Raw genomic sequence first — 25,273 nt, forward strand, 5'->3', positions numbered from 1 at the left:
CGCGGCCGTGCGGGCGGGCGGGCTGACGGGCGAGCGGGCGGGCTAACGGCGGGCGGACGCGCGGGCGGACGGGCGGACGGACGCGCGGGCGGACGGGCGTGCGCGCGCTCGGCCTGCGGGAGACGCGCACGTGGAGCCGCCGCGGGTTCCCGGTGGCGCAGGGCCCCGTGGAGGCCCCGGGGCCTGGGAGCCGGCGCCCTCGCGGTTCCGGAGGCGCCCGAGCCACAGCGGAGCCTGCTGGCCGACGGTAGGTGAGTGACTGTGCGTGTGTGCGTGTACACGCGCGCGTGTGCGCAAGCTACTGGAGCAAAAGAGTGTACGCGCGCGTGTGCGCAAGAGTGGAGCAAAAAAGAGTGTGTGTGTGTACGCGCGCGTGTGCGCAAGAGACTAGCAAAAAAAGTGTGTGTGTGTATGTGTGTGTACGCGCGCGTGTGCGCAAGAGACTGGAGTAAAAAGGAGTGGGCTCCTGCAGTCCAGAGGAGCCTGGGGAGGAGGGGAGAAGGTGGAAAACATTTGAAGGAACGTAGCGCAGTGTCAGAGCTAGAGATATTCAGAGAAATAGTGGGGGACAGATACCCAGATGGCAGGAGGGCCAGGAGTGGGGCACTGGATCCCAGTCAGGCGGGATGTAGGGGGGAAGGAACTTGGAGCATCAGACAACTGGCCTTTCTACTCTGAATAGAAAACAAAAAATAGAAGTGACATCAGTGCAAATAACAGGGTTGGAAGCTCCAAGAGCCCATCCCTAAACAGACACACCAAAAAGATGAGCGTCAGAATTCACCTTGTGGGAACTCTAGAAAGTAAGTAGTCACTGATTTACAGCAACCAAGTGAACTTCCTGATCAAGAAAAAGATGACTTAAACACAGCACTAGCAACCTTAAAGGGATACAAGGGATTATAAGAGAAAACTATGAACAATGTATGCTAGCAAACCTAAATAAAATAGACAAATCCCATAGAAATACACTGACTACCAAAACTTGCTCAAAAACCTCCTGACAAAAGTCCAGGAGCAGATGGCTTCAATAGTGAATTGTATCAAATGTTTAAAGAACAATTAACACCAGTCCTTCTCTAATTCTCCTAAGAAATAGAATATTGAACACTTCCTGACTCATTCAATTGGGCCAACATTACCCTGATACCAATATCAGGCAAAGACATTACAAGAAAAGAAAATTACAGACCAATACCCCTTTTGAATATAGATGAAAAAAATATATATCCTCAACAAAATCTTTGCAAACCAAACCTAGCAGAATGTTAAAATAATTACACCATGATCAAGTGACATTTATCCCAGGAATGCAAAGGGTTTGACATATAAAAGTCAATCAATGTAATATATCATATTAATAGAATGAAGAAAAAAACATACCATCATGTTGATGCGGAAAAAGAATTTGAGAAAATCCAACACTCTTTCATGATAAGAAAAAAAAAATCAACAAAGTAGGAATGAACAGAACTTCTTCAATCTGGTTAAGGTTTTTTTTTTTTTTTTTCATAGTGAATATGATCATCAGTGGTGAAAGACTAGGAAGTTTCTTACTAATATCAGGCACAAGAAAAGAATGCCTGTTTTTGTTTCTTCTGTTCAAAAGTGTACAGATTACATTGTCCTGAATCGTAACCTAAAAAATTAGGCAAGAAAAAAATAGATGAGGCATCCAAATTGGAAAGGAATAAGTAAAACTAACCTTCTTTGCAGATAATCACATGATCATATTTATAGAAAATCCTGAAGAATCCACTAAAAATAAAATAAGCAATTTTAGTGAAGCTGCAAGATAAAAGACCAACAGACCAGAATCAGTTGTGTTTCTATACACTAGCAAGAAAAAGTCCAAATAAAAGAAAAAAAGAAAACAGCTGGATTTTTAGTAGCATCAAAAAAGAATAAAATAGGAATAAGTATGTGCAATATTTGTACACTAAAAATCACAAAACTTTGCTGGAATTAAAGGCTAAATGAATGGAAAGACATCCTGTGTTCATGAATTGGAAAGCTTAATATTAAATGGTGGCAGGCAGTAGGACCCAAAATGATCTACATATGCAATGCAGTTCCCATGAAAGTCCCAGGGCCTTTTGTTTTGTTTTGTTTTTGGTAGAAATGTAAAAACTGATCCATAAGTGTGTATGCAATTGCAAGGAACCCCAGATACAAGCTTAAAACAGATTAAAATAATTTTGAAAAAGAAGAACAAAGGGTACTCACAGTTCCCATTTTGAAAACATACTACAAAGTTACAGTAATCAAAATAGTATAGAACTGGCACAAAGATAAACATATCTCCATGGAATAGAATTGAGAGTTTAGAAACAAACCAATACCTCTATAGTCAATTGGTTTTTGACAAGATTCCTAGATCATTCAACTGGCAATGAATAGCCTCTTTAACAAATGGTGCTAGGACAATTGGATATCCACATGAAAAAGAATGAAGTTAGAGCTCTACCTTCTACTATAGGGAAAAATAAACTCCATAAAAATTAGTTTTTTGTGCATGAAAGGACACTATCAAGAAAGTGAAATGATAACATACAGAATGAGAGAAAATGTTTATAAACCATTTATTTGATAAAGGTCTAGTATCCATAATATACAAAGAAGTCTTACAACTTAACAACAAAAAGGAAAACAACTCAGATGAGATCGGGCGTGTTCAGGGTGGTGTGGCCATAGACAAGAACTACTCAATTTAAAAATGGGCAAAGGACTTGAATAGACATTTCTCCTAAGAAAATATGCAAATAACCAATAAACACATGAAAAGATATTCAACATCTGTAGTCATTAAGGAAATGCAAATCAAACCCCACTGGGATGGCTTCTGAAAAAAAAAAAAGCACCCAGAAAATAACAAGTGTTATCAAGGATAAGGAGATATTGGAACCCTCGTATATTGTTGTGAGAATATTTGATGGTGCAGCTACTGTGCAAAACAGTTTGACAGTTCTTGAAAAAGTTAAACATAGAACTATTATATGATCCAGCAATTTCACTCCTAGGTATATACCCCAAAGAATTGAAAACAAGCCATCAAACAAATACTCATAACGGAATATAGCACTCATCACAATAGCTAAAATGCAGGAACAACCCAAATATTCATTATGATATAGAGTAAATAATGGAATACTATTCAGCCATTAAAAGGAATTAAGTAGTGGTATATGCTACAACATAGATGAACTGCAAATATGCCAAATGAAAGAAGCCAGACGCAAAAGGCGACATATTGTATGCTTCCAATTATATGAAATGTACAGACTAGGTAAATCCATAGAGACAAAAGATTAGTGGTGGCCAGGGCATGGGGACAGGGAGGATTTAATGAGTATGGTTAGTAGGTATAGGGTCTCATTTGGAGGTGATCAAAATGTTTTGGAACTAGATAAATGGTGATGCACAACATTGTAAGTTTACTAAATGCCACTGAACTGTACAATTTAAAATTGTTAATTTTCTGTGAATTGCACCTCAAAAAACAAGTCATGAAGGTATGGTTCCCTGCTGCAGAGGAGGCAGCATGGCCTCTGGGTCTCCACGGAAGTTAGAGCCATGCATGTTCCTCCTCCTGCTGTGGCAGAGAAGCTGGAGTTGCTTTTGATTTGAGTGGTGGTGAGTAGCTACTTCACAGCCCTCTGTAGCCACTGTGGGGGAGTTCTAGAGAGCTGGGTGGGGCATGGTGGGGGCAGCTCCGGTCAGACACCCCCACCCCCACCCCCACCCCTAGCAGGCTGCAGAGGCTGGCTTTGTGGTTGTGGACCACTCTGTCATATATTTCTGTGGAGCTTAGGGCAAAATACCCCAAATCTTGAGAGGCTCATCTCCTATAGCCAGACAAGTAATGGAAGGCCAAGTGTGAGTCTGGTAATTTGAAGTCTCCCTGGAGTTTCTCTTCCCCATTTCATCCATCTTAGAAGATCCAGCTCTTGACAGTTTATCATCTGAAATCCAGATGTATTAATATCCATGCTATGTACTCTTACTGCAGCATCCATTTATCTTTTAGAAAAAAATACTATCTTCCAGTCAATGAAATTGATGTTTAAATTTTTAGTCATGTGTTTGTATGTTCATTAGTTGATGCCTTTCCCCTCCTTTCTCATGACAAGGTGCCCTAATAGGTGCTCAATAAATATTGTCTGAACAAATGAGTAACCACACTTTTTTTTTTTTTAAGGTGAACCTTGGCACTACCACTTGATGGCAGTTGGACACAGGAAAGGCTATGTAACCCATTTAAGTTCCGTATCCTTAGTTCACTAAATGTCTATAATAACAACAGCGCCTTGCCGGGTGTTGAGGCTGGAAAGAGGAAGGGGGAAGTGCCCACATAGATGTGTTTTCAGGGCCTACGGACTTGCTTCAGAGAATTCTAACCCAACAATAAAAAGGCAGAAACTGGTTTTTTTTTTTAACCTTTTATATACCAATATATAAATGGAAATACAAATGGAAATTTAAGGGAAAGGGAAGGCTGATTTTTTTAAACACTGTCTACAGTGTTAAAAAGTGGTATTTGATAAAGGCAAGCATGCAGGGAAGAGTTGGGTTGGGTGGGGTAATTCATTTTTGTTGATTGAAGATCAAAACCACTTGATCTGTCTTTAGAGCTCAATTCTTGAAGTCCGGGCTGTCTGCACAAAGAAAAACACATTAGAACCTCGAAGTCAAGGCTGCGTGATCCATCCCGCCTTCCTCTCGTTAGTCTCCCACCTGGTATTCAAACACATATGCGTGAGGCTTCGCTGGCCTCTCAATATCCACCACCCGTCAGCACAGGGTCTGTCCCTCAAGGCTGGACCCTGCCCGCGGCCCTACTCCCCAGCGTCGCGAACAGCGCACCGCGTCCACCGCGCGGCGGGCTGCTCGGGCTCGCCGAGCTCGGGCCCGCCAGGCTGGGGCATGGAGGGCGCGCCACGCCGCCCACGGGCTTGCGGCAGGAAAACCCCAGTATATAACGCGTGCTGAGGGTTTGACCCACGCGGCGCCGCCGGGCGCCGGCCACGAAAATACCGTCCGGCTCTTCGCGTATCCGCAGGCATCTCTTGCACCTGATGCGCGGAGCGACTCCGCGACACCGTAAGCAGGGGGCCCCTGAGGCTCACGAGCGCCTGGGCAGGGTAGGAACCTTCGGCTCCAGTCCTGTTGTCTTTCTCTCCAGGTTCCCTCTCCCCAACCCACTAATGTCTTCCTAAAGTTTCTCAAACCAAATCCACGTTTCGACCGTAACACCCTTTCTTTGACTACTGGCTGGAACTTTAACTGGCCTCTGTGCCTTCCTCTCTGATCTGGCTGTGTGCGCGCTCCTGCCTGCCTTTGGTCCTCCTAAGCCGCTAGGGTCCCTGCGCTCGAGAGTGTCTCCGCCCCCCGTGGTTAATTTCATCAGTCGGGCTCTCCGACCCCTCTGAGCCTCTCTTCCCATTCAGACTTGACTCTTAGCCATCACATTGGTTTTTACAGACTAACTCTGTGAAAATACATTGTGTATTGCTTAAAGTGTGTTTCCCAGAATGTAAGCTCGATGAGGGCAGGACTCCTGTTTTGTCTCATTCACTTTAAGTCCCATTTAAATGGAGCCGAATGGCGTAGTAGGATGAAGAGGAGGAAGGGAAGGTAGGAAGAAAGGCGTGGGTAGACTTGTGTGCTTGGGTCAAATCTTAGTTTTGCTCATAAAGGGTTACCCTCTCTATTTGCGGGTGGCCCAGTTCTGTCCTCTAACCCTTCCACCTCTTCAGCTCCTCCCAGTTCTTGCTCGGCGCAACCCGCCCTACCATTGGTCCCTCGCCCCGCGCTGTGTCTGGAGGCGAACTTCAGTTGGGGGCGAGGGAGCGCGCGCTCGCTGGGTAGGCTAAAGGAGATCTTGGCGAGCTTCTCACGTCCAAGGCACAAAACTCGCTACCTCAATGGTCTAGGGCCCAGAGCGAGCCTCTTTGCTCTGTTCGCTCACGCCCAACTAAGGTGCAGAGGGTCTAATGCCCCGATTCTGAGCCAACATGGGCTAGATCTCAGTATCTTCTCAGCCATGGTTTACCTTAAATATTTGTGTTAATTTCTTATATAGCTAATGGTTCTCCCTTCAGAAAAAGATCAGTGAGGTGGGTATACTTCAGGAAGGCAGGAGTGGAGGTGGAGAATGGGGTCCCCAGAGAAGAAGGCCTTGTGGTTGTGGAAGGAGAAGGAGAGGAGAATCACACGGCCATCTCCCCCGTCTCAGCGATCTCTCTCGCAGAGAAGAAAAAGCTTAAGAGAGGGTCTCTGCTTCTCAGAGAGTGTAGCAAATCCCCGTGTGCAGACTGCCAGGGTTGGAGGGGTCTCTCCCCCTTGGGCAGCTCTGGAAAACAACTCGGGATAGAGCAGAAGGTGGAGTTTAGTAAAATTTTGCAGTGGTGGGGGGAGGACAGATTTCTGCCAGATGACGCCTCGCGCAAAGGCTTTTTATGGGGATGGTCCTGCTACTTAGATACGCTAATACGGAAACTGAGGAGAGCTGAATGGATGCTGCTGCCAGCTAGTCTGGAGGAAGAGGGGGGTCACTAGACCTCTAGCCTCTTGAGTCGTCAATATTCCACAGTCTAGGCCCTGAGCTGTGGGAAGGGTGAGTGTTTGGGAGAAATAAGGGCACGATTTATGAGATGGGCTTTAACGTGTGGAAATCCCTCTAAGCTATTTCCTATCCGCAGCGCAAGCAAGGCAGCGCGATTGGGACAATAGGGTTGTCCTACAGGTTGGCAGTGAGAGCTGCAGCGAGACACAAGACCTTGCTCTCCTAGAATCAGCTTTCTCTTCTGAAAAAGGAGTGCTCTGGGCTGCGGAAGCTCTCCGAGTTCCAACTCAGATGTGGCACCTCACCTGCGTGACCTTCCGCACCTTCCGTACGGGCGTGGCTACCACTTTCGGTGCCCCCCGCGGCTGCGCGCAGGTACGCAGCGACAGCGCCGTGGCCCCGCTCCTCAGCCAGGTCCACGGGCAGGCGGCCCCAGGCATCGCGCACGTCCAGCCGCGCCCCGGCTCGGTGCAGCACCACCAGCGTGTCCAGGAAGCCCTCCCGGGCCGCGTCGTGCACAGGGCGGGTGAGGGTGACGGGGTCGGCACAGTTGGGGTTGGCGCCGTGGAGCAGCAGCAGCTGGGCCACGCGGGTGCTGCCCATCATCATGACCTGCCGGGAGAGCAGAGTGGTCAGGACAGGGACAGGGGGCAGGGGCAAGTTTAAAGAACCTATTTGTGAAGCCCCTACCCCATGCAGATGCCGCTACAAGCCACGGGCGTCTATTTATTCTATTTGCTTTCAGTTACCACCTCCCTTAGACAGTTCTGCTTATTCCATTTTTCTGTCCACATTGAATTCCATTATATTCTCCAAACTTTTGCGGAATTCCAGCCACACCCTATTGTCTGTCAGAGGCATGACAATAGCAAAAGAGTGAGAGACGAACTGGCTTGAACTATAGCCTAACCTCCTATAGCCCCCCCACCCATTTTGATACAAAATTATATAAGGCCCAGAGATTTTGTATGGTTTTCTGTTGTATATCCAAGCCCAGGACATAATAATTGTTAAAAAGTGAAAGTGAAAACAACAACAAATCTTTAATTCCTAAAAAACTTTTAATATACACTTAGCCTACCAGAATGTTAAAATTCACTCTAAGTATAAAATGAGGGTTCTCTAACCAGCCCCCAAATTCCTTCCCATAATGAGCTGAAGAATGTCCCCAAAGATGTGTACTACCTAACACTTGAAAGCTGTGAATATAATACCTTACATGGGAAGAGAGGCTTCCCAGATGTGATTAAATTAAGGATTTTGAGAGAGATTAACATGGATTATCAGGATGGGCCCAATGTAATCACAAATTCCCTTATGAGGTTACAGAAGAAAGATCTAAGAATGGAGGTCAGAGAGAAGAAGATGCAGGGACCATGAGCACAGGAATGTTGATGGCCATTAGAAGTTGGAAACAGATTCTCCCCTAGAACTTCCAAAAGAAATGCAGCATTGTGGATCCATTTTAGACTTCAACCTCCAGAACTATAAGATAATAAATTTATGTTGGTTTGAGACACAAAAGTTGTGGTAATTTGTTACAGCAGAAATAGGAAACTAAGAAACTTCCCAAGTTTATATACTCTGAGAGTTCATTAAACAGGAGGTGCTCCCTTCATTTGTTTGATAAATCGTCTTTGAAACAAAGTCATTACCAAAGAGGATTTTTTAAATAGTATCTACAATCACAGCAACCTTACAATTTGAGTGTTACATGGCAGATGGCAGTGGTAGATAATTTTCTTTTAGGCTAACCACTATTTGATTATATTAGCTAGACTTATAGTGACTGTATAAAAAGGAATTATTTTTAATTACATTCTGCATTAAACGTAAATAATTATTTCTCTAAGCCAAGGAACATCTGCGAAGCCTCTTTTCCCATGTAAGGTAACATACACTTAACTGATTTTAAAGGTTTTCATTATATTTTGCAGTATTAAAGTATGAAAGAAACCTAACACTTAAATACTTAAATCTAAATAGCAATCCAAAGCTGAAAGAAAAAGAATCGATTAAATGAATATTTGTAGAGTGCTTAAATCCATTTGATAAGATATTTAAAGTAATTATAATTTTCTATAAACTAATTAGTTTTGTATTAAACACAAGGTTGGTTAGGGTTCTAAACCAAAACCATGCACTCTTTTCTCTATGTTCTTATTTTCCCTATTAAAAAAATTGTTAAAACTAATTATCCAACTTTTTTCTTTTTGTATTTAAACAAAGTCTCTTCAAACATATTCCAAACTTCAAGGCCACACTCAGTCTCTGAGCAAAATCTTAGAGAAATGAGAAATCATGCATGCATTCTTTTTAAAGGACTCATGGTTTTCTTCTACCATCACACAACCTCTCTACTCTCAAAATCCCTTCACACTTAAAATCCCAAATAATCTCAAGTTTTAAGGCATTTTGTTTTTATTTTTATATATGTATGTTAAGGTATATAAAATTTATCCTATGTAGCATTGTTTCAGGAAAGGAAGATGACTTGTGAAATCTGTGCAATTGCAGGTACAGTTACTTTCCTTTGTCTTGTTATGCTTGAATTTGTGCAGTGAGCCTTTGTTTCACATACATTTTATTTTTCACAATCCAAAATCATTGTCAACACTGGGAATAAAACTAGGGTGGTGACGAACAGGGAGAAATAGGGTTTTTTGGTTTTGGGTTTTTTTTTTTTTTTTTTTTAGCCTGGATTTAGGAATTTAGTGAAGGCAAACAACAACAGCAAATACCCAGCACCCCCACCCCCACCCACAACCGGAGTCAGGAGGGAAGAAACCACATTTCTGAACCGTGAGGAATCCAAAACTCTCTCAACTGCGTTAATCTATAGCAAGTCAAAAGTAACAAAAATAATAGGAGGTACCCTCAAAATGGTAGCTAAATCGACGGCATTATCTCAGGCAAGATCACACTGTTTTTCTTCATCTATGTCTGTCTGTATTCCCTAAATTCTCACAAGCACAGATGTGCCATACACGGTTAAAGTAAAAATAAACACAACATGCAGTTGCTTCTGAACAATTTCAATGAATATTTATTCAATTTACACAGCAGAAGGTTTCCAGTACAATCGCCGCTAGCACAGAAGATGATCCGCTCCCTTCAGGGGTCTATGAGTTCCGGCCTAGTGGGCCCAACAAATCTTCCATTTCTTTAAAATCTTGCTTTACGTTCGTAACTGTGTATCAGATGGAGAGCACACCTCGGACTATATTAACACGAACAGGCTCCCCCCTCCCGATCTCAGACCAGACATCTGCCCTGCACGTGCCTCCCCATCTCCCCTCCCCCCCCCCCCCCCCCCCCCCCCGCGGCTTCCTCTGCCCCCAGGACGCGGACACTGGAAGCTCCGGGCTCCAGACACCACCTGGGACCTCACCAGGGAGTCTCCCCGTCCCCGACCAGCGACCGGCAGACCTGGAGGACTCCCTTGCAAACCCTGTGCCGCACAGTCGTCCGCCACCGCCTCCTCCCGCCGCCCGCGCGCTCACCCACCTGAATCGGGCTCCGACCCAGGCGGTTCGGCGCGTCGGGAGGCGCCCCCGCCGCGAGCAGCGCCCGCACCTCGTCCGCGCGGCCCCGGGCTGCCGCCGAGGCCAGCCAGTCGGCGAAGGGCTCCATGCTGCTCCCGAGCGCGGGCCCCCGGCTCCCTCCCTCCCTCCCTCCTTCCCGCCGCGGCCGTCGGGCGCCAGCGGCCCGCCCCAGCCTCTCGTGACCCGCCCGCCCCTCCTCTCCCCTCCTCTCCCCTCCTCCGGGGCCGGCGGAAGCGGCCCCCAGACTCGGCCCCTCGACTCCTCCAACCCGACTCTTTCAATCCAGGAGAGCGCCCTCCGCTCTCAACTCGCTGCGAAACGAGTCGCCCCACGCGTGGCCTCTGCCGTCTCGGTTCCACGGCTCCCCCAGGGGAGCACGACCGAGCCGCGGGGGCAGGGAGCCGCGGGCCGCCCCACAGCTGCCCTCGCGCCGCGTCGCTCCGCGCTCCGCCCCGCCTGCGCTCCCCGAGCCGGGCGCTGCCCCCCCGCCCCTCCCCCCGCTGCCCATCGCCCCCCGCCCCTCCCCCGTCGCCCGTCGCCCCCTCCCCCGGCCGCCCATGGCGCCCCGCCCCCCCCCCCGCCGCCCATTGCGCCCCTGTCGCCCCTCCCCCGTCGCCCGTCGCCCCCCGCCCCTCCCCCGTCGCCCGTCGCCCCCTCCCCCGGCCGCCCATTGCGCCCCGCCCCCCCCCGCCGCCCATCACCCCTCCCCCCGCCGCCCATTGCGCCCCTGTCGCCCCTCCCCCGTCGCCCGTCGCCCCCCGCCCCTCCCCCGTCGCCCGTCGCCCCCTCCCCCGGCCGCCCATTGCGCCCCGCCCCCCCCACCGCCCATCACCCCTCCCCCCGCCGCCCCTTGCGCCCCTGTCGCCCCTCCCCCGTCGCCCGTCGCCCCCCCCGCCCCTCCCCCGTCGCCCCTCCCCCAGCCGCCCATTGCGCCCCGCCCCTCCCCCCGCCGCCCATCGCTCCTCCCCCCGCCGCCCATTGCGCCCCCCTCGCCCATCGCCCCCCCGCCCCTCCCCCGTCGCCCGTCGCCCCCTCCCCCCGCCGCCCATGGCGCCCCGCCCCTCCCCCCGCCGCCCATCGACCTCCCCCCGCCCCTTCCCCGTCGCCCATCACCCCCTCCCCCCGCCGTCCATCGCCCCCCCCCCGCCCCTTTCCCGTCGCCCATTACCACCCCCCCCCGCCCTTCCCCGTCGCCCATCACCCCCTCCCCCCGCCGCCCATCGCCCCCCCGCCCCTTTCCCGTCGCCCATTACCACCCCCCCGCCCTTCCCCGCCGCCCATCGCCCCCCCCCGCCCCTTCCCGGTCTCCCATCACCCCCCTCCCCCCGCCGCCCATCGCCCCCCCCCCCCAGCGGAGGCGCACGCGGTCTCGGAGCCAGTTAACCCGATTAAAGCGACATTTCTCTCGTTTCCGTCCTCCGCTGTACAAACCCTCCGCATTTTAAAGCCGCACAGGATTTCTAACTAGCAAGTTCGAACCAGGGTGTTTCATGTCACAAAATATTGCTTCCTATTTTACTCAGAAGCAGCAGCTCGCTGTTCCTCGCCGGGTCCTGCGGGGGCCGGGTCCTGCGGTCACGCCGAGGCGCCCCGAGAGGTAACTTTCCCTTTCCCACCCAGCGTTCTACACCCGGACGGGCGCGCTGGCCCCGCGAGGCCAGAGACGCTCGCACACGCTGATCTGGGGGCGTCTGCAGACCCGCCGGCAGCCGTTGCCCCTACACACACCTGCAAAATGGATGACGAGGGCGAAGGTTTCCCAAACTAGTTGGTGCTCTGTATAAGGGCTGCTCCGGAGCAGACGGGGTCTGTTTAAGAGGGATGATGGAGATCTCCGCCAACACGCAAATAGGAAACTGGCCAGAGAGTCACTGGGCTGATCGACTCCGTTCTTAATAATTAATTACTCGAGACCGGAAAAAAGTGCTGAGAGTTCAAGAAACAGTTGCTTAGTGATTCAGAGACCAGGTTCACACTGCGTCCTTGAGGCGCTCCTCTCCCGCCGCACCCCCCCCCCTTCTCTTCTTCCTTACTGGAAAAAAACCTTACAAGTTATCTTAGTTAAAATGGGAGGCTAAGAGTGGTCCCTACTTCATAGGGCTGTTGTGACTTTTAAATTGATGACCGTACAAGCATTTAGAACAGTGTGGCACATCTTTAGCTAATACCTTACTTCTTAAGTTTCCCATTTTGAGGATTCTCTTACAATCTTGTGACGCACAGAGAATAAAATGCTTTGGATAGAATTATGAATACTATATGAAAGGGAAAGCCAAGAAGACTTTAATCTCTGAAAAGATAAAGGACACCCTCCACCCCCCTCATATTTATTTGTCTATTTATCTATTTATTTTTAAAGGTATTATTCATTTATTCATGAGAGACTGAGAGAGAGAGAGAGGCAGAGACACAGGCAGAGGGAGAAGCAGGCCCCATGCAGGGAGCCCGATGTGGAACTCGATCCAGGAATGCGGGACTCGATCCACGGACTCCGGGATCGCGCCCTGGGCGGAAGGCAGGCGCTAAACCTCTGACCACCAGGCGTTCCCACCTCCCTCATATTTAATAAAGTTAAACAGATCTAAGAGGGTAACAAGCAAAAGAAAATTCAGCATAGTTCTAATTTTGCCTGTGGCTATTTTTCCTGTGGTTGATATATTTTAAGATATATATTATTTTTTAAAAAAAGATTTTTATTTATTCATGAGAGAGAGAGAGAGGCAGAGGCATAGGCAGAGAGAGAAGCAGGCTCCATGTAGGAAGCCTGATGCGAGACTCAATCCCAGGACCCCGGGATCACACCCTGAGCCAAAGGCAGATGTTCAACCACTGAGCCACCCAGGCGTCCCAAGATATATATTATTTTTAAAAATTGGCTTGCTCAGGCTTTGCTGATACCTTAAAGCACATGCTTCATCTGCCTACTAGACAACACAGCTCTACTCAAGAGTTATGTTTCAATCCCTAGTTGACTTATCTTGAAACTCCCAAAATACTTTCAGTTGCTGTTAGTTCAGGCAAATCATGGAATTTTAAAATAGTGCCAGTTAGGGACACCTGGGTGGCTCAGGGGTTGAGCATCAGCCTTTGGCTCAGGGCGTGATCCTGGGGTCCTAGGATGGAGTCCCGCATCAAGCTCCCTGTGAGGAGCCTGCTTCTCCCTCTGCCTAAATCTCTTCCTCTCTCTGTGTGTCTCTCATGAATAAATAAAATCTTTAAAAAGTATATGCCAGTTAAAGGGGTATCTGGTTGGCTCTATTAGTAGAGCATGTGAGTGTTGATCTTTAGATCAGGAGTTGGAGCCCCACATGGGGCTTAGAGATTACTTAAGATTAAAAAAATAGGGGGGCCTGGGTGGCGGTTAAGCAGTTAAGCATCTGCCTTCAGCTCAGGTCATGATCTCCTGGTCCGGATGAGCCCTACACAGGACTCCCTGCTCAGCAGAGAGTCTGCTTCTTCCTCTGCTCCTCTGCCTGCTTCTGCTCTCTCTCTCCGTCTCTCCCTCGATATCTCTATCTCTATTTCAAAATTTTAAAACCTTAAAAATATAAAAATAAAAAATAAAATGATACCAGCTAAAACACTTATGGGATGTACAATCTGTTATAAAAAAGAGATTATTGTGCTTTCTATACCAGGCACCTCTCAATTATCTGGGCAACTATGGTGTGGAAAATTCAAAATGAGGTTGAGAACATAAAATTCTTTTAATGTAGCTTAAGGTATTGTATGATGGGCAAGGGGAAAATAGTAATTGCAGTATTGGGAAGGAGGGGACAAATTTCCCTTATAATGTATCAAAATTAGCTTCCATCACTAAATAACGCTTCTTAATCTTGGAGCAGGGAGAGTGGGCCTTTGATAATCTGTTGAAAGCTACAAACCCTCTCCTCAAAAATGAAAGTATACAATAATTTTTTAAACTACTGTGTATATTTGAATTTGTATTTTTTAAAAGATTCATTTATTTTACAGTGTGCAAGCAAGAGGGGAAGGGAAGGTGGAGAGAGAGAAGCTGGAGCAGACTCCCTGATGAGCTGGGGGGGGTGCTTGATTTCATGACTCTGAGATCGTGATTTGAGCTGAAATCAAGAGTCAGATGTTTAGCTGACTGAGCCACACAGATGCCCCTATTTGCACATGTATTTCTGAATATAACTTACAGGGAATTCAGAAATTCTAAAACTCAACTATGGATTCCTACTCTCATTAAATTCATTAAACTCCTATACAACGTATTGGACTGTTGTTGAAGGCAATGAGTAAGGGAACCATATAAAAACAACTCTTAGGAGCACTTGGGTGGATCGTGGTTGAACATCTGCCTTTGACTCAGGTCGTGGTCCCAGGGTGCTGGGATTGAGTCCTGCATCAGGGTCCCCATGAGGAGCCTGCCTCTCTCTCTGCCTATGTCTCTGCCTCTCTGTGTCTCTCATGAGTAAATATGTAAAGTCTTTTAAAAATAATAACAAATTTTAGAAACCCTTAGATGAATTATATAGAAATGGAGGTTGACTTTTTCCAAGAACAGATTTTAGACAGGTATATCCTAGGTCTGGCACTTGCAGTAGAGCTCCCAAAAGATTAGAGCCTCCTGGGGTGTGGCCCCTTAGTTCTAGAAATTGATCCCATACTCCATTAGAAATCTTGTGTAAATAAGTAGTTATTAATAGTATAAAACTTTCCTAGTTTTCCTTTTCAAGAACCTACCATATTCCCAATTTACTCTTCCATTTCAGCTCAGACCTGAGGGCCAGTACCTCAGAAGAAATAGAATATAAAACCCAGAATCCTGCTGCTGGTTATTCCAGCCTCAACTTGCCCATATGTAAAATGGAATCATAATATATTTCACAAGTTGATAAAATGAGATGATGAAGTCAAAAGCCTTCTAAATCCTAAAAGTGGTTACATATTGTTATTATCATTTCCAGACTTTTCTTCTTCCTTGAAAATGCCATGGCCTTATTTAGGTTTGTGCTGCCTCGGCAGTTTTGAAAATCTTTGGTATGAAATTTAAACTTGTTTCAATTTTGGGATGCCTGGGTGAATTAGTGGTTGAGTGTCTGCCTTCAGCTCAGAGTCCCAGGATGGAGTCCCACATAGGGCTCCCTGCAGGGGAGCTTCCTCTCTCTGCCTATGTCTCTCTCTCTGCCTATGTCTTTGCCTTTCTTTCTCTCATCAATCAATAAATAAAAATCTTAAAAAAAAAGACTAACATTGATTTATTTGACAAACTCAGAGGCTAAGGGTGGAGCATGGTGGTGATTGGGTGTTAGACGTATGGGTTCTAGAGTAGGACTGCCTGAGTTCAAACCTGTACTTTTCATTTAATGCTCTATAACTCTGAACAAAGTTACTTAATGCATATAGGTATGTTTTCCCATCTGCATAAGTGAAATAATAGTACTTTCCTCAAAGAGTTGTTTTAGTTGTTAAATGTGGCATTACATTTCATGTGTGTAGAAGAGCAAAGGGAAGCAGGGAATGACATAAGAGAATGCAAAAGGATCCAAATTTCTGGTGGCTTTGGCAGAGCCTGCATGGGTGCTGAATGCTGCCCTGAGCCTTGGAGAAAGGTGTAGGAGTATAAAGGTGTAAAAGGAGGAGAAAGGTGTTCCAAGCAGAGGTGAGAGCATATGAAAAGGTGTAGGAGTCTGGGAACACTGAAAATAACTCACTGGGATGTATGGTGAGAAGATGGAGAAATAAACTCCTGGAAAAAGTGGCTTCAGAGGAGCCTGGGATGGGCTGCTCAGAATGTCAGAAGGAAAACCAGGGGTGTATGGGATGGCAGGGATGTGGGGACACCATGTAGATTATTTTTTCCCAGCTTAGCTGTGATAGTTCACAGCAATATAGGGTAACAGGAGGTAGCGGGGAGGGGTAGAAGAGGCTTGAGCTCACAAGGTGCCAAGAGAAGGAGAGCTAGAAGAGGAAAGAAAGGAAGTTGAGGACCCAGGCAAGATAAAATATATCTGAGCACCTGAGGTCCCTAAAAAGTCAGGAAGAAATGGAATACAAGGTACAGAGAATGGTCATACATTTGGACACAGAAGATATAGCTAGATTTGAGAAAGGATAAAAGGTCAGGGCAGGGAGGAAGTTGAAGCACTTCCTTTCATGAACGAAGAGGGTGGCTTGTTTGCAGTGAGGATAAGATGGTGGGTTAGGAAGTGAGAGTGAATGACACATCTGATAAAGGGTTAGTATCCAAAATATATAAAGAACTTACCAACTCAATACCCCAAAACCAAATATCCACTTAAAAACAGGCAGTGATATGAATAGACATTTCTCCAAAGAAGTAATATAGATGGCTAACAGACACATGAAAAAATGCTCAGCATCACTCATCATCAGGGAAATATAAATCAAAACTACAATGAGACATCATCTCACAACTGTCAGAATGGCTAAAATTAACAACACAAGAAACAATATGTGTTGTGAGGATGTGGAGAAAGGGGAACCCTCTTATACTTGGTGAGAATGCAAACTGGTGCAGCTCCTCTGGAAAACAGTATGGAGGTTCCTCAAAAAGTTAAAAATAGAACTACCCTGGTAGTGCCCCAGGGTAGTCTGACTCTTGACTAAACATCCAACTCTTGATTTCAGCCCAGGTCATGATCTCAGGATTGTGAGATCAAGCTCTGTGTGGGGCTCTGGAGTCTGTTTGAAATTCTCTTTATCCTTTTGCCTTTGCCCCTCCCCACCTATCTCTCAAAAAAAAAAAAATTACCCCATGATCCAGCAATTGCACTACCATGTATCTACCCAAAGAATACAAAAATACTAATTTGAAGGAATACATGCACCCTCTGTTTACAGCAGTACTATATACAATAGCCAATTATGGAAAGAGCCCAGTATCCAGCAAATGATGAATAGATAAAGACGATGATGTGATATATATATATATACACTTACACACATAGAGAGAGACACACACAGATAAATACATATACACATGCACTAGAATATTACTCAGCCATCAAAAAGAATGAAATCTTGTCATTTATAATGATGTGAATGGAACTTGAGAGTATTATGCTAAGTGAACTAAGTTGGTTAGAGAAAAATACCATATGATTTCACTCACATGTGGAATTTAAGAAACAAAATAGATGGTCATGGGTGGGGGAGGCAAACCTAGAAACAAACTCTTAACTATAGAGAACAAACTGATGGTTTACCAGAGGGGAGGTGGGTGGGGAGATGGGTGAAAAGGGTGATAGGGATTAAGGAGTACACTTGTGGTGGGCACCAGGTGCTGTATGTAAGTGATGAATCACTAAATTGTACACCCAAAACTAATATTACACTATATGTTAACAAACTGGAATTTAAATTACAGTACACTAGTACACCGAAATTAGGTTCTGGTTCTGACAAGGCATTGCAGGATTGGCAAGGTATAATATGCACTGTGTGCAAACTTATCACATGATAACATTATTTTATCAGGAAAATAGAAGGCGTTGGAGAAATAGCTCTGAATTGGGACCAAGTGACAGTCCTGATGTAACTAGTGAACTGCTTTTTGACTGTGAACTCCCTTGAGACTATGTTTTAGCTTCAATGTCCCTATCTTTAAAATGAGATCTTGCTCTATTGTTTACACTTCATGAGGTTATTATACCAAGTGAGACACACACAAAAGTTGTTTTTAAAAGCATATATCTCTTTACCATATTCAATATTAGTATTGTTATTAAACACTTGTTCAAAATATAGTTTGAGGTTAAAAAATAAAATATACATAAAATATCTCTGGAAAGATACAGAAAAGTCTGTTAACTGTGGGGGAAGGAAATGAGGAACTGGGATGGACAGGAGACTTTCTTTTTCACATTCTGCAACTAGTTGTGTTTGAATTTTGTACTATGTGCATACATTAGGAATTCTAATTAATTAACTGAACATAATAAATTTACTAGACAAGTGCGAGTTGTCTTTCTGAAAACCATCATTCATAACTTTGACAAAGTACTGGGAAGACATGTACGGTATGTCAGGTGCTTGGTTTTAAGGTGTGAGTATAAAAAAGGAAGAATTCTTACTCAAGACGACGTATTGGTAACAACCATCAACATGTTTACTTCTCTGGAGGGGGACGGTGGTTTTGAAACAGGATGAGCTCTGGGAATACCTGGGTAGCTCAGTGGTTGAGCATCTATCTGCCTTTGGCTCAGGTCATAATCCCAGAGTCCTGGGATGGAGTCCCACATCAGGCTCATCAGGGAGCCTGCTTCTCCCTCTGCCTATGTCTCTCCCTCTCTCTCTTTATGTTTCAAATAAAGAAATAAAGAAATAAAGAAATATCTTAAAAAGAAAATAGGATGAGCTCTAGAGGGGAGTCTACATTAATAGTATTAGAGAAGGAAAATGCATCTGATAAATGACACCTCAGACTTGTGTTTCCCAGGGAAAAGATGTTGTATTTCAGGGTCTGGAGAGGATCTCTGAATGAAGAGATTTCTTAGGAAATAGCTTATCAGGGCAAGGTCTGCTTCATAATAGAGTTTCTGGACACAGCTGGGTTAAGTCTGAAGGGATGAGCTCTAGGAATGAATTATGGGTGCAACAGGATTATTGGAAGACTAAGGCAATGGGAGAATAATTTTAGGTACCCCTTTAATTTAGAAGAAGTTAAAATGCAAGGAAAAGAGAGTCCCAGGACTAGCTCCACTACCTATCACCTTAAGCAAGTCCTATTTTATTCTGGCTTCAATATCCCCATCAACAAAGGAAGTATATTAAATGACTGTGCCTCAAAAGATTATTGTTCTGCCAAGAAACATGCTCTCCCCTTGAAGTGCCCTTAGGTAAGAATTCTGAGGGTTCAGTTTCCATCTGGGTATTTTAAATGGGAAAGGACTTCCTTCCATGGAAAATGGCAAAGAATTAAAGAGTAGATTTTCCTTTAATTATTTTTCCACAAGGAGAAAGGGTACTTTTATCATGAAAGGGAGACTCCTGAGAAAGCAGAGCAGACCTCCAAATACATTTGCTGAGAAAAGGGGATCCAGGATTAGCTCTATTGAAAATTTAAGGTGGAGGATATTTCCTTCTCCCTTGTAATATTCTCTAATTAAATAAAAAATAGCACAATTATTGAGTATCTGCTATAAGTAAGGCACTCTTTTAGGGACTTTATGACATCTCCATTCACTCAGAATTACTGTAATTTTTCTCTTCCTGCTCAAACAGGATTTTGGCAAGGAGCATGAAACTCAAAATGCCTTCACTTATTATCAATTTCATGCATAATTATAGGTAAGTCACAATTTTTCAATGTTAGTTCCCAAAGTATTAACTGGGTATAGAATCTGCAGTACCTATCATTCCCCAGATCATTTTGAGGACAATTTAGAAGTGTATTACATGTTATATAGCAGATGTCTTTTCTAAGTTGTGTGCAAAACAAATGTGGTTTTAAATCTATGTAAGGTATTTACTATTAAAAGTTTCTATATATAAAAGTTTCCAAAAAGAGTGAGTTCTTATGAAATGAGGAATCTTTGCAGCTCATGAAAATAATCATTCCAGAATTCAGCTGTTTTGTAAATGTCTCTTTTGCATATCGAGAAGTTTCTGAGGTGAATGACTCTCTGTCACTATTTCACCAGTTGAGAAAACTAAAATATTAGCACAGTTTGTGTGTACATGTACATCTATCAATCTATATCTATCTATAGTGTGTATTTGTGTGTATGTATAATTTGTTTAGCTGCACAGATATTGAGAATTAGTGTCATCCTGAGGAACAAAGTAAGTAATATAATTAGAAGTATATAATTAGAAGAGAGACAGAAATAGAGACGATAGGAAATTCATTCAAAATTGCCAAGAAAATCATAATGGCTACCATCTGTTGAACTCCATCTATGTGATGACCAGCATTAAACAGCTTTACATATATCATTTCTTTTTTTATATAGATCATTTCTAATCCCACAACTGTCCTGTGGGATAGAGAGTATTATCCTTCCTTTACAGATCAGAAAAGAAGATGCCCAGAGTGATTGAGGAACAATGCACAAGGAGATGGAATTTGAACTCAAGGTTAGCAGTTCTGTCTGAGAGATCCACACTCTCCCTATTATGTCTCCCTGTTGATTGATTTGTATAGTACGTGGTAGACAACTCAACAATGCTTTCTTTTCTTTGAGAATTGTGCCCACCAGCAGATGGCAAAATCTGGACTAAGGTGACAGGGTCCCCACTTTCAGGAATTACTGTGTAATGTAATGTAAAGTGATGTATTGGTGGCTAATAATACACATATGACAGAAATTTGGATCTGGATGTCCTTTCAAAGTCACTTAACTATCATTTTTTTAAAATATTTTATTTATTTATTCATGAGAGACACACACAGAGAGAGGAAGAGGCATAGGCAGAGGGAGAAGCAGGCTCCATGCAGGGAGCCCAATGTGGGACTCGAATCTGGGACTCCAGGATCACATCCTAGGCCAAAGGCAGGCACTAAACTGCTGAGCCACCCAGGGATCCCCACTATCATATTTGAATAACTTTTTCCTGATGATAGTTTACATGTAAAAAAGTTTTAAGAAATGAGATACATAAAGGAAATGAAAAATTACACTGCACAGAAAAATGACTGTTAACATTTTGAAATATTTTCTTTTTCCTTGCAATTCTGAAATAAGCTTTTCCTCTCACTTATCATGAAAACATTTCCCTAAATTCTCTAAAAAATCACTTTATAAACAGGACTTTATAATCTACCAGCTGCAACACATTCCACTGAAACAATGTTATCGTTTCCTTAGTGATGCCCCTGTTGTCAGATATTTAAGGGGTTTCTAATTGCTACAATAGATAGTATTGCAGTTTTTCAAAAAGTATAAGGCTCTTGACACATACTGCAAAACAGCTTTTCAAAAAGCTACCCCCCTTGATTTATAGATAAGAAAATGGAGGGGTGGTACATTGCCATGATTGCACAGTTCATAAATATTTGTTACAGGTCTTGAAATCAATCCTTTCTCCATAATCTTTCTGTGGTTACAGCTACTTATTCTGACTTGGACAGATTTGGTTGGTGAGAATGTCAACCACAGGGCAGCCTGGGTGGCTCAGCAGTTTAGCGCCGCCTTCAGCCCAGGGTGCGATCCTGAAGACCTGGGATTGAGTCCCAAGTCAGACTCCCTGCATGGAGCCTGCTTCTCCCTCTGCCTGTGTTTCTGCCTCTCTGTGTGTGTCTGTCATGAATAAATAAATAAAGTCTTTAAAAAAAGAGAGAGAATGTCAACCATATCCTTAAGTCTTAGAAAAGACACAAATGCAGCATGTTAATGGGACAATCCCAGTCTCAACAGCCTGTAGACTTGATTGCTCCTTTACCTAGCTCTGTGGGCTTAAATAAATTATGGATTTTTTTTAGATTAAGTTAACTAACATATAGTGTTTTCTTAGTTTCAGAGGTAGAGTTCAGTGGTTCATCAATTGTATATAACATTCAGGGCTCATTACATCATGAGCCTCCATCTTCCCACCTCTCAAAAGTGGGGAAAATAAAGCTTACCTCCCTCATAGGGTTATTAAAAAGAATAGAGAATGTCAGATATATAAAAATCTAAGCACACAGTGGGCTCTTAATAAATAGAACTTACTTTTTTTGGAGACTAGGTATGACATTTAGTATCATATTACTCATGTAAGTCATCAAAATCAGTTTCCTCTAGGGAATTTTGTTGTTGTTGTCACTATACATTCTGGTAGGTACCTGTGTTTGAACAAGCAAATTCCCTTTCAAAATGTGTGATTAATTTTGTCTTCTTTAAATTCTGACCCCCTGCAAATAGAGCTTCTTTGTAGTAAAGTTGGCTGTGTTAAAAGAACTTCCACAAAAAACTTTATTAAATCATAGGAAGTAACAATGAAGTCTGTGAGTGTTCAGTGTTTTTCCTGCATTCATTGCCACCCATCACAATTCCTCAGTGTGCAGTTCAAATACCAGGTACAATGAGGACACTATAGGCAGAAGTGAGGGGTTATAAAGTTTACCTTCTCGAAACCTTTATTCCCAACCTCCCTCTTTTTCCTACTGATGGGATAGATTTTTTCCTTTCAAACACATGTTGCCCTCTTACTGGCTAAGCATCAACACATATAATATTCTCTTTTTGCTTATGCTGCTGATGTATGTATGTGTTATTGGAACGCAAAGAAACTACTGAAACTCACAGAGAAATAATATTGTCTTAAGTTTTCATTCTTGGGTGGGGGGAGTTGACTGTTCATGGTTGTTGGATTTCACAGTGACTTAGGATATTCTAATTTCAGAGGAATCATTTAAGTTGAATCATTAAGTTGAATCATTTAAGTTGAATCATTAAGTTTCCTCTTTAAATGGAGAAACGGTTGCCCTCTCCCAACAATTATTCTTTAAGAGTACTAACCTGCCTTATTGGGGCTCTAAAGTCCTACTGTTATATTAAAAAAATTTTTTTGCCTTGTCTGGACTTCTGAAGCCAAAATGTCACCTGATATCACAAAAATTATAAGAGATAATTCTTGTTTTGGATCGCTCTTCTTCAAGTGACATTCTTCACCTAATATGTGATTAAACTCCTCTGGAAGGGATCAACTTCATAATGATATGCATCAACTCTGAACACATCAGGAAATGGTTCCTACTCATTTTTAGCACCTTTTACTGACAGATTTAAGATCTCCACTCATGATTTCCTTTGAGTCTCTGGGTTGAAAGTATAGCTTTATATTTTTCTTGCTTATGGTTAAAAATGATAACTTACATACTTCATTTTTAAAAAGGCAATGAAAACAGAATACATTTTATGTTTACTTTGCACCAATTTGACATACCTAAGTCAATTTTGCTATAAGGAAGTTTACATAATATATTTAATCTTTTTGATATCCTACTAAATGTAAATAATTGCAGGCCACCTTCCAAGGAAGAGATTCTGAGGTTCTAAGGATGACTTTAATGTTTCTCCTCCTCTTTCCTTGCATTCTCTCTCTCTCTCTCTGTCTCACACACACACACATAACTTCTTATACTACAATTTGTTTTTACAAAATTCTGTGCCAAAACTATTAATTCAGATGTTCAGACTAGTGGAAACCTAACCTTCTGGAGGAATTAAGAGTCTACTACCTCAGCACTCCCTCCAGAAATTATTATTCTGGATCATTGAGTGTTTTGATAAGTTGAACGCAGGTCAATAACTTTTTTTCAGCTTTCTAAGACTATTTGATTTCTCATCTTAGAAAACAGAGGTTCATGAATATTGTTTAATATCTACTTGATGATTATGAATACTACAGTTCAGAGTCCTACCATAAAGGCCATCATATAAGGCTTCTGTACAGGTAGAGGTTTAAAGAGTAGGCAAATTTACACTGATTTTACCTGACACCTTGGAATGTGGAAGGGATTTGAATTGATAAATATATTTTTTATTATGATATGTATATTCTTTAAAATTTTCAGCTAATCTGAATATTTGAAGTCAAATTAAGTAGGCACTTACTCTAAAAGTAAACTAATGTGCTTTTAAGGGCATAGTTTAATTTGAATCTTTAACAACCGACAAATATATGTCGATCAAAGTTCCCAATGTATCTTTACGTATAATACTATATCTAGTTTTTATTAGATGAATACTATAGACTACTGTCTCAGGTTTATAGATGAGACAATGGAAACACAATATTTTAAGTACTTAGTCCTAATATTACACAACAAGTTAGTAAAGGAAACAATCTAATCCCAGGTCATGCATTCCAAGAAAGTGACTTTGCTATTTCATGCCTTAAGTGATTTCTATGCTTGTGCATAGGCTTCCCATTTATTGCTCTTAAGTCAAAGTGGGAATAAGTAATTTATACTTTGTGTATATATTTCTCTTTATCTATATATCTGGAAATTATAAAGCGGTAAGCGTGGGCACTCAGGGAAAGAAGCACACCCAGTTCAATTGTACATGAATTACTGGTGAATGACTTTTAGCAGACCATACAACAACTTATCTGAACCCCACTTTCCAGTCTATAAAATGAGGAAATAAAACTCTAAATCAGAAGAATAATGTGACAATTGAATGAGATTATGATAGTTGATGTGCTCTATCATTGTTAAGCTCCTTATAATTATTTTGAAGGAAAACAGAAAGCCAACTCTACCATAAGCTTTTGGAAGAAAGTTTCAATAAGCTTGTTTTAAAAATCAATCTTGTTTTAGGTTACATAAAACATACAATTATTCAGCATGTAAAGTGAATGGAATAAAATTCAAAATGTCCCATGTTATTTGGACATTTAACAATTATTTCAAAGTTAAATATACTATTTGTTCTACAGGTGAGAAAGATTTGCAACTGGGGGGAGTCATTGTTCTTTGGATCGCTGCTGTTTCTTTAAATTGCATGCAGGAGTTGTACAGTTGCTGAGTCAGATGATCTGGCAGGCTCAGAGATTCAGAGCAAGAAAATGGTGGCACTCAAAAAAAAAAAAAAAGAAAAGAAAAGAAAGAAAGAAAAGAAAAGAAAAGAAAGAAAGAAAGCAAAACATAAGTTTCTCTAATTCGCCAGCAAAGTGGGTATAACATTAGTTAGACAAATTGTCCTTTAAAGTCAGAAAACTTATAATTTGGAAGGCATAATATTTTAGTCTTTCTTATAATGGCTAATTATTTTTTAGCTTATATTGTTTATACATATTTCCCCTCTGGCCATTGTGCTTTTACAGAGATACAAAGGCCCATCATTTTGTCCACAAGTGCTTTATTCTGTTATGGCTACATTTTACTACAATTTTGCCTTGATTGATAAATATAACTTAAACCTGTGAAATACTTCTTGGTTTTGTTTTTCCTCTTACATAATTTTAGACTGTCCTGTTTACCAGCGTGTTTTCTGGTTTGGATAATAAAGTAAACTGAAAGAAACCCTTTATTATCTACCTAGAACTATTCATCCTATATAAGCAGGAGATGTATACATAGGATGATGTATACATGTATGTATAGTGTGTCAAAAAGACAAGATATCATAAATGCTTTATGTGGAAATGTTCCATCTGGTCCTACAAGCTTTAACACGCAAGTATACCCCATTACATCCTTCCCCCCCAAATATGTTCTGATAGTAAAAATCTGGCATCTAAG

The 25,273-nt window shown here is 43.2% G+C and overlaps 1 protein-coding gene across 6 annotated transcripts in view; it reads right to left on the reverse strand.

Moving 5' to 3' along the window:
* Positions 1–4,435: 4,435 nt before the first annotated feature.
* Positions 4,436–25,273, reverse strand: part of CDKN2A (cyclin-dependent kinase inhibitor 2A) — a 29,248-nt gene continuing 8,410 nt past the window's right edge. For 3 of the 6 annotated variants that reach the window (XM_038552531.1, XM_038552534.1, XM_038552532.1), the window contains exons 2-3: positions 6,871–7,177; positions 4,460–4,651 (exon numbers count right to left, since the gene is read on the reverse strand). In XM_038552531.1, coding sequence (XP_038408459.1) covers positions 4,626–4,651; positions 6,871–7,177 — 333 coding nt within the window. In that variant the 3' untranslated portion in view covers positions 4,460–4,625. Of the gene's footprint in view, positions 4,656–6,870; positions 7,178–10,072; positions 10,281–11,838; positions 12,091–25,273 lie in introns of those variants that run through there. The other 3 variants (XM_038552530.1, XM_038552533.1, XM_038552535.1) reach the window with 3 other exon arrangements.

The sequence above is a fragment of the Canis lupus genome, chromosome 11, assembly GCF_011100685.1.
Source record: "Canis lupus familiaris isolate Mischka breed German Shepherd chromosome 11, alternate assembly UU_Cfam_GSD_1.0, whole genome shotgun sequence".
Taxonomy (NCBI): domain Eukaryota; kingdom Metazoa; phylum Chordata; class Mammalia; order Carnivora; family Canidae; genus Canis; species Canis lupus.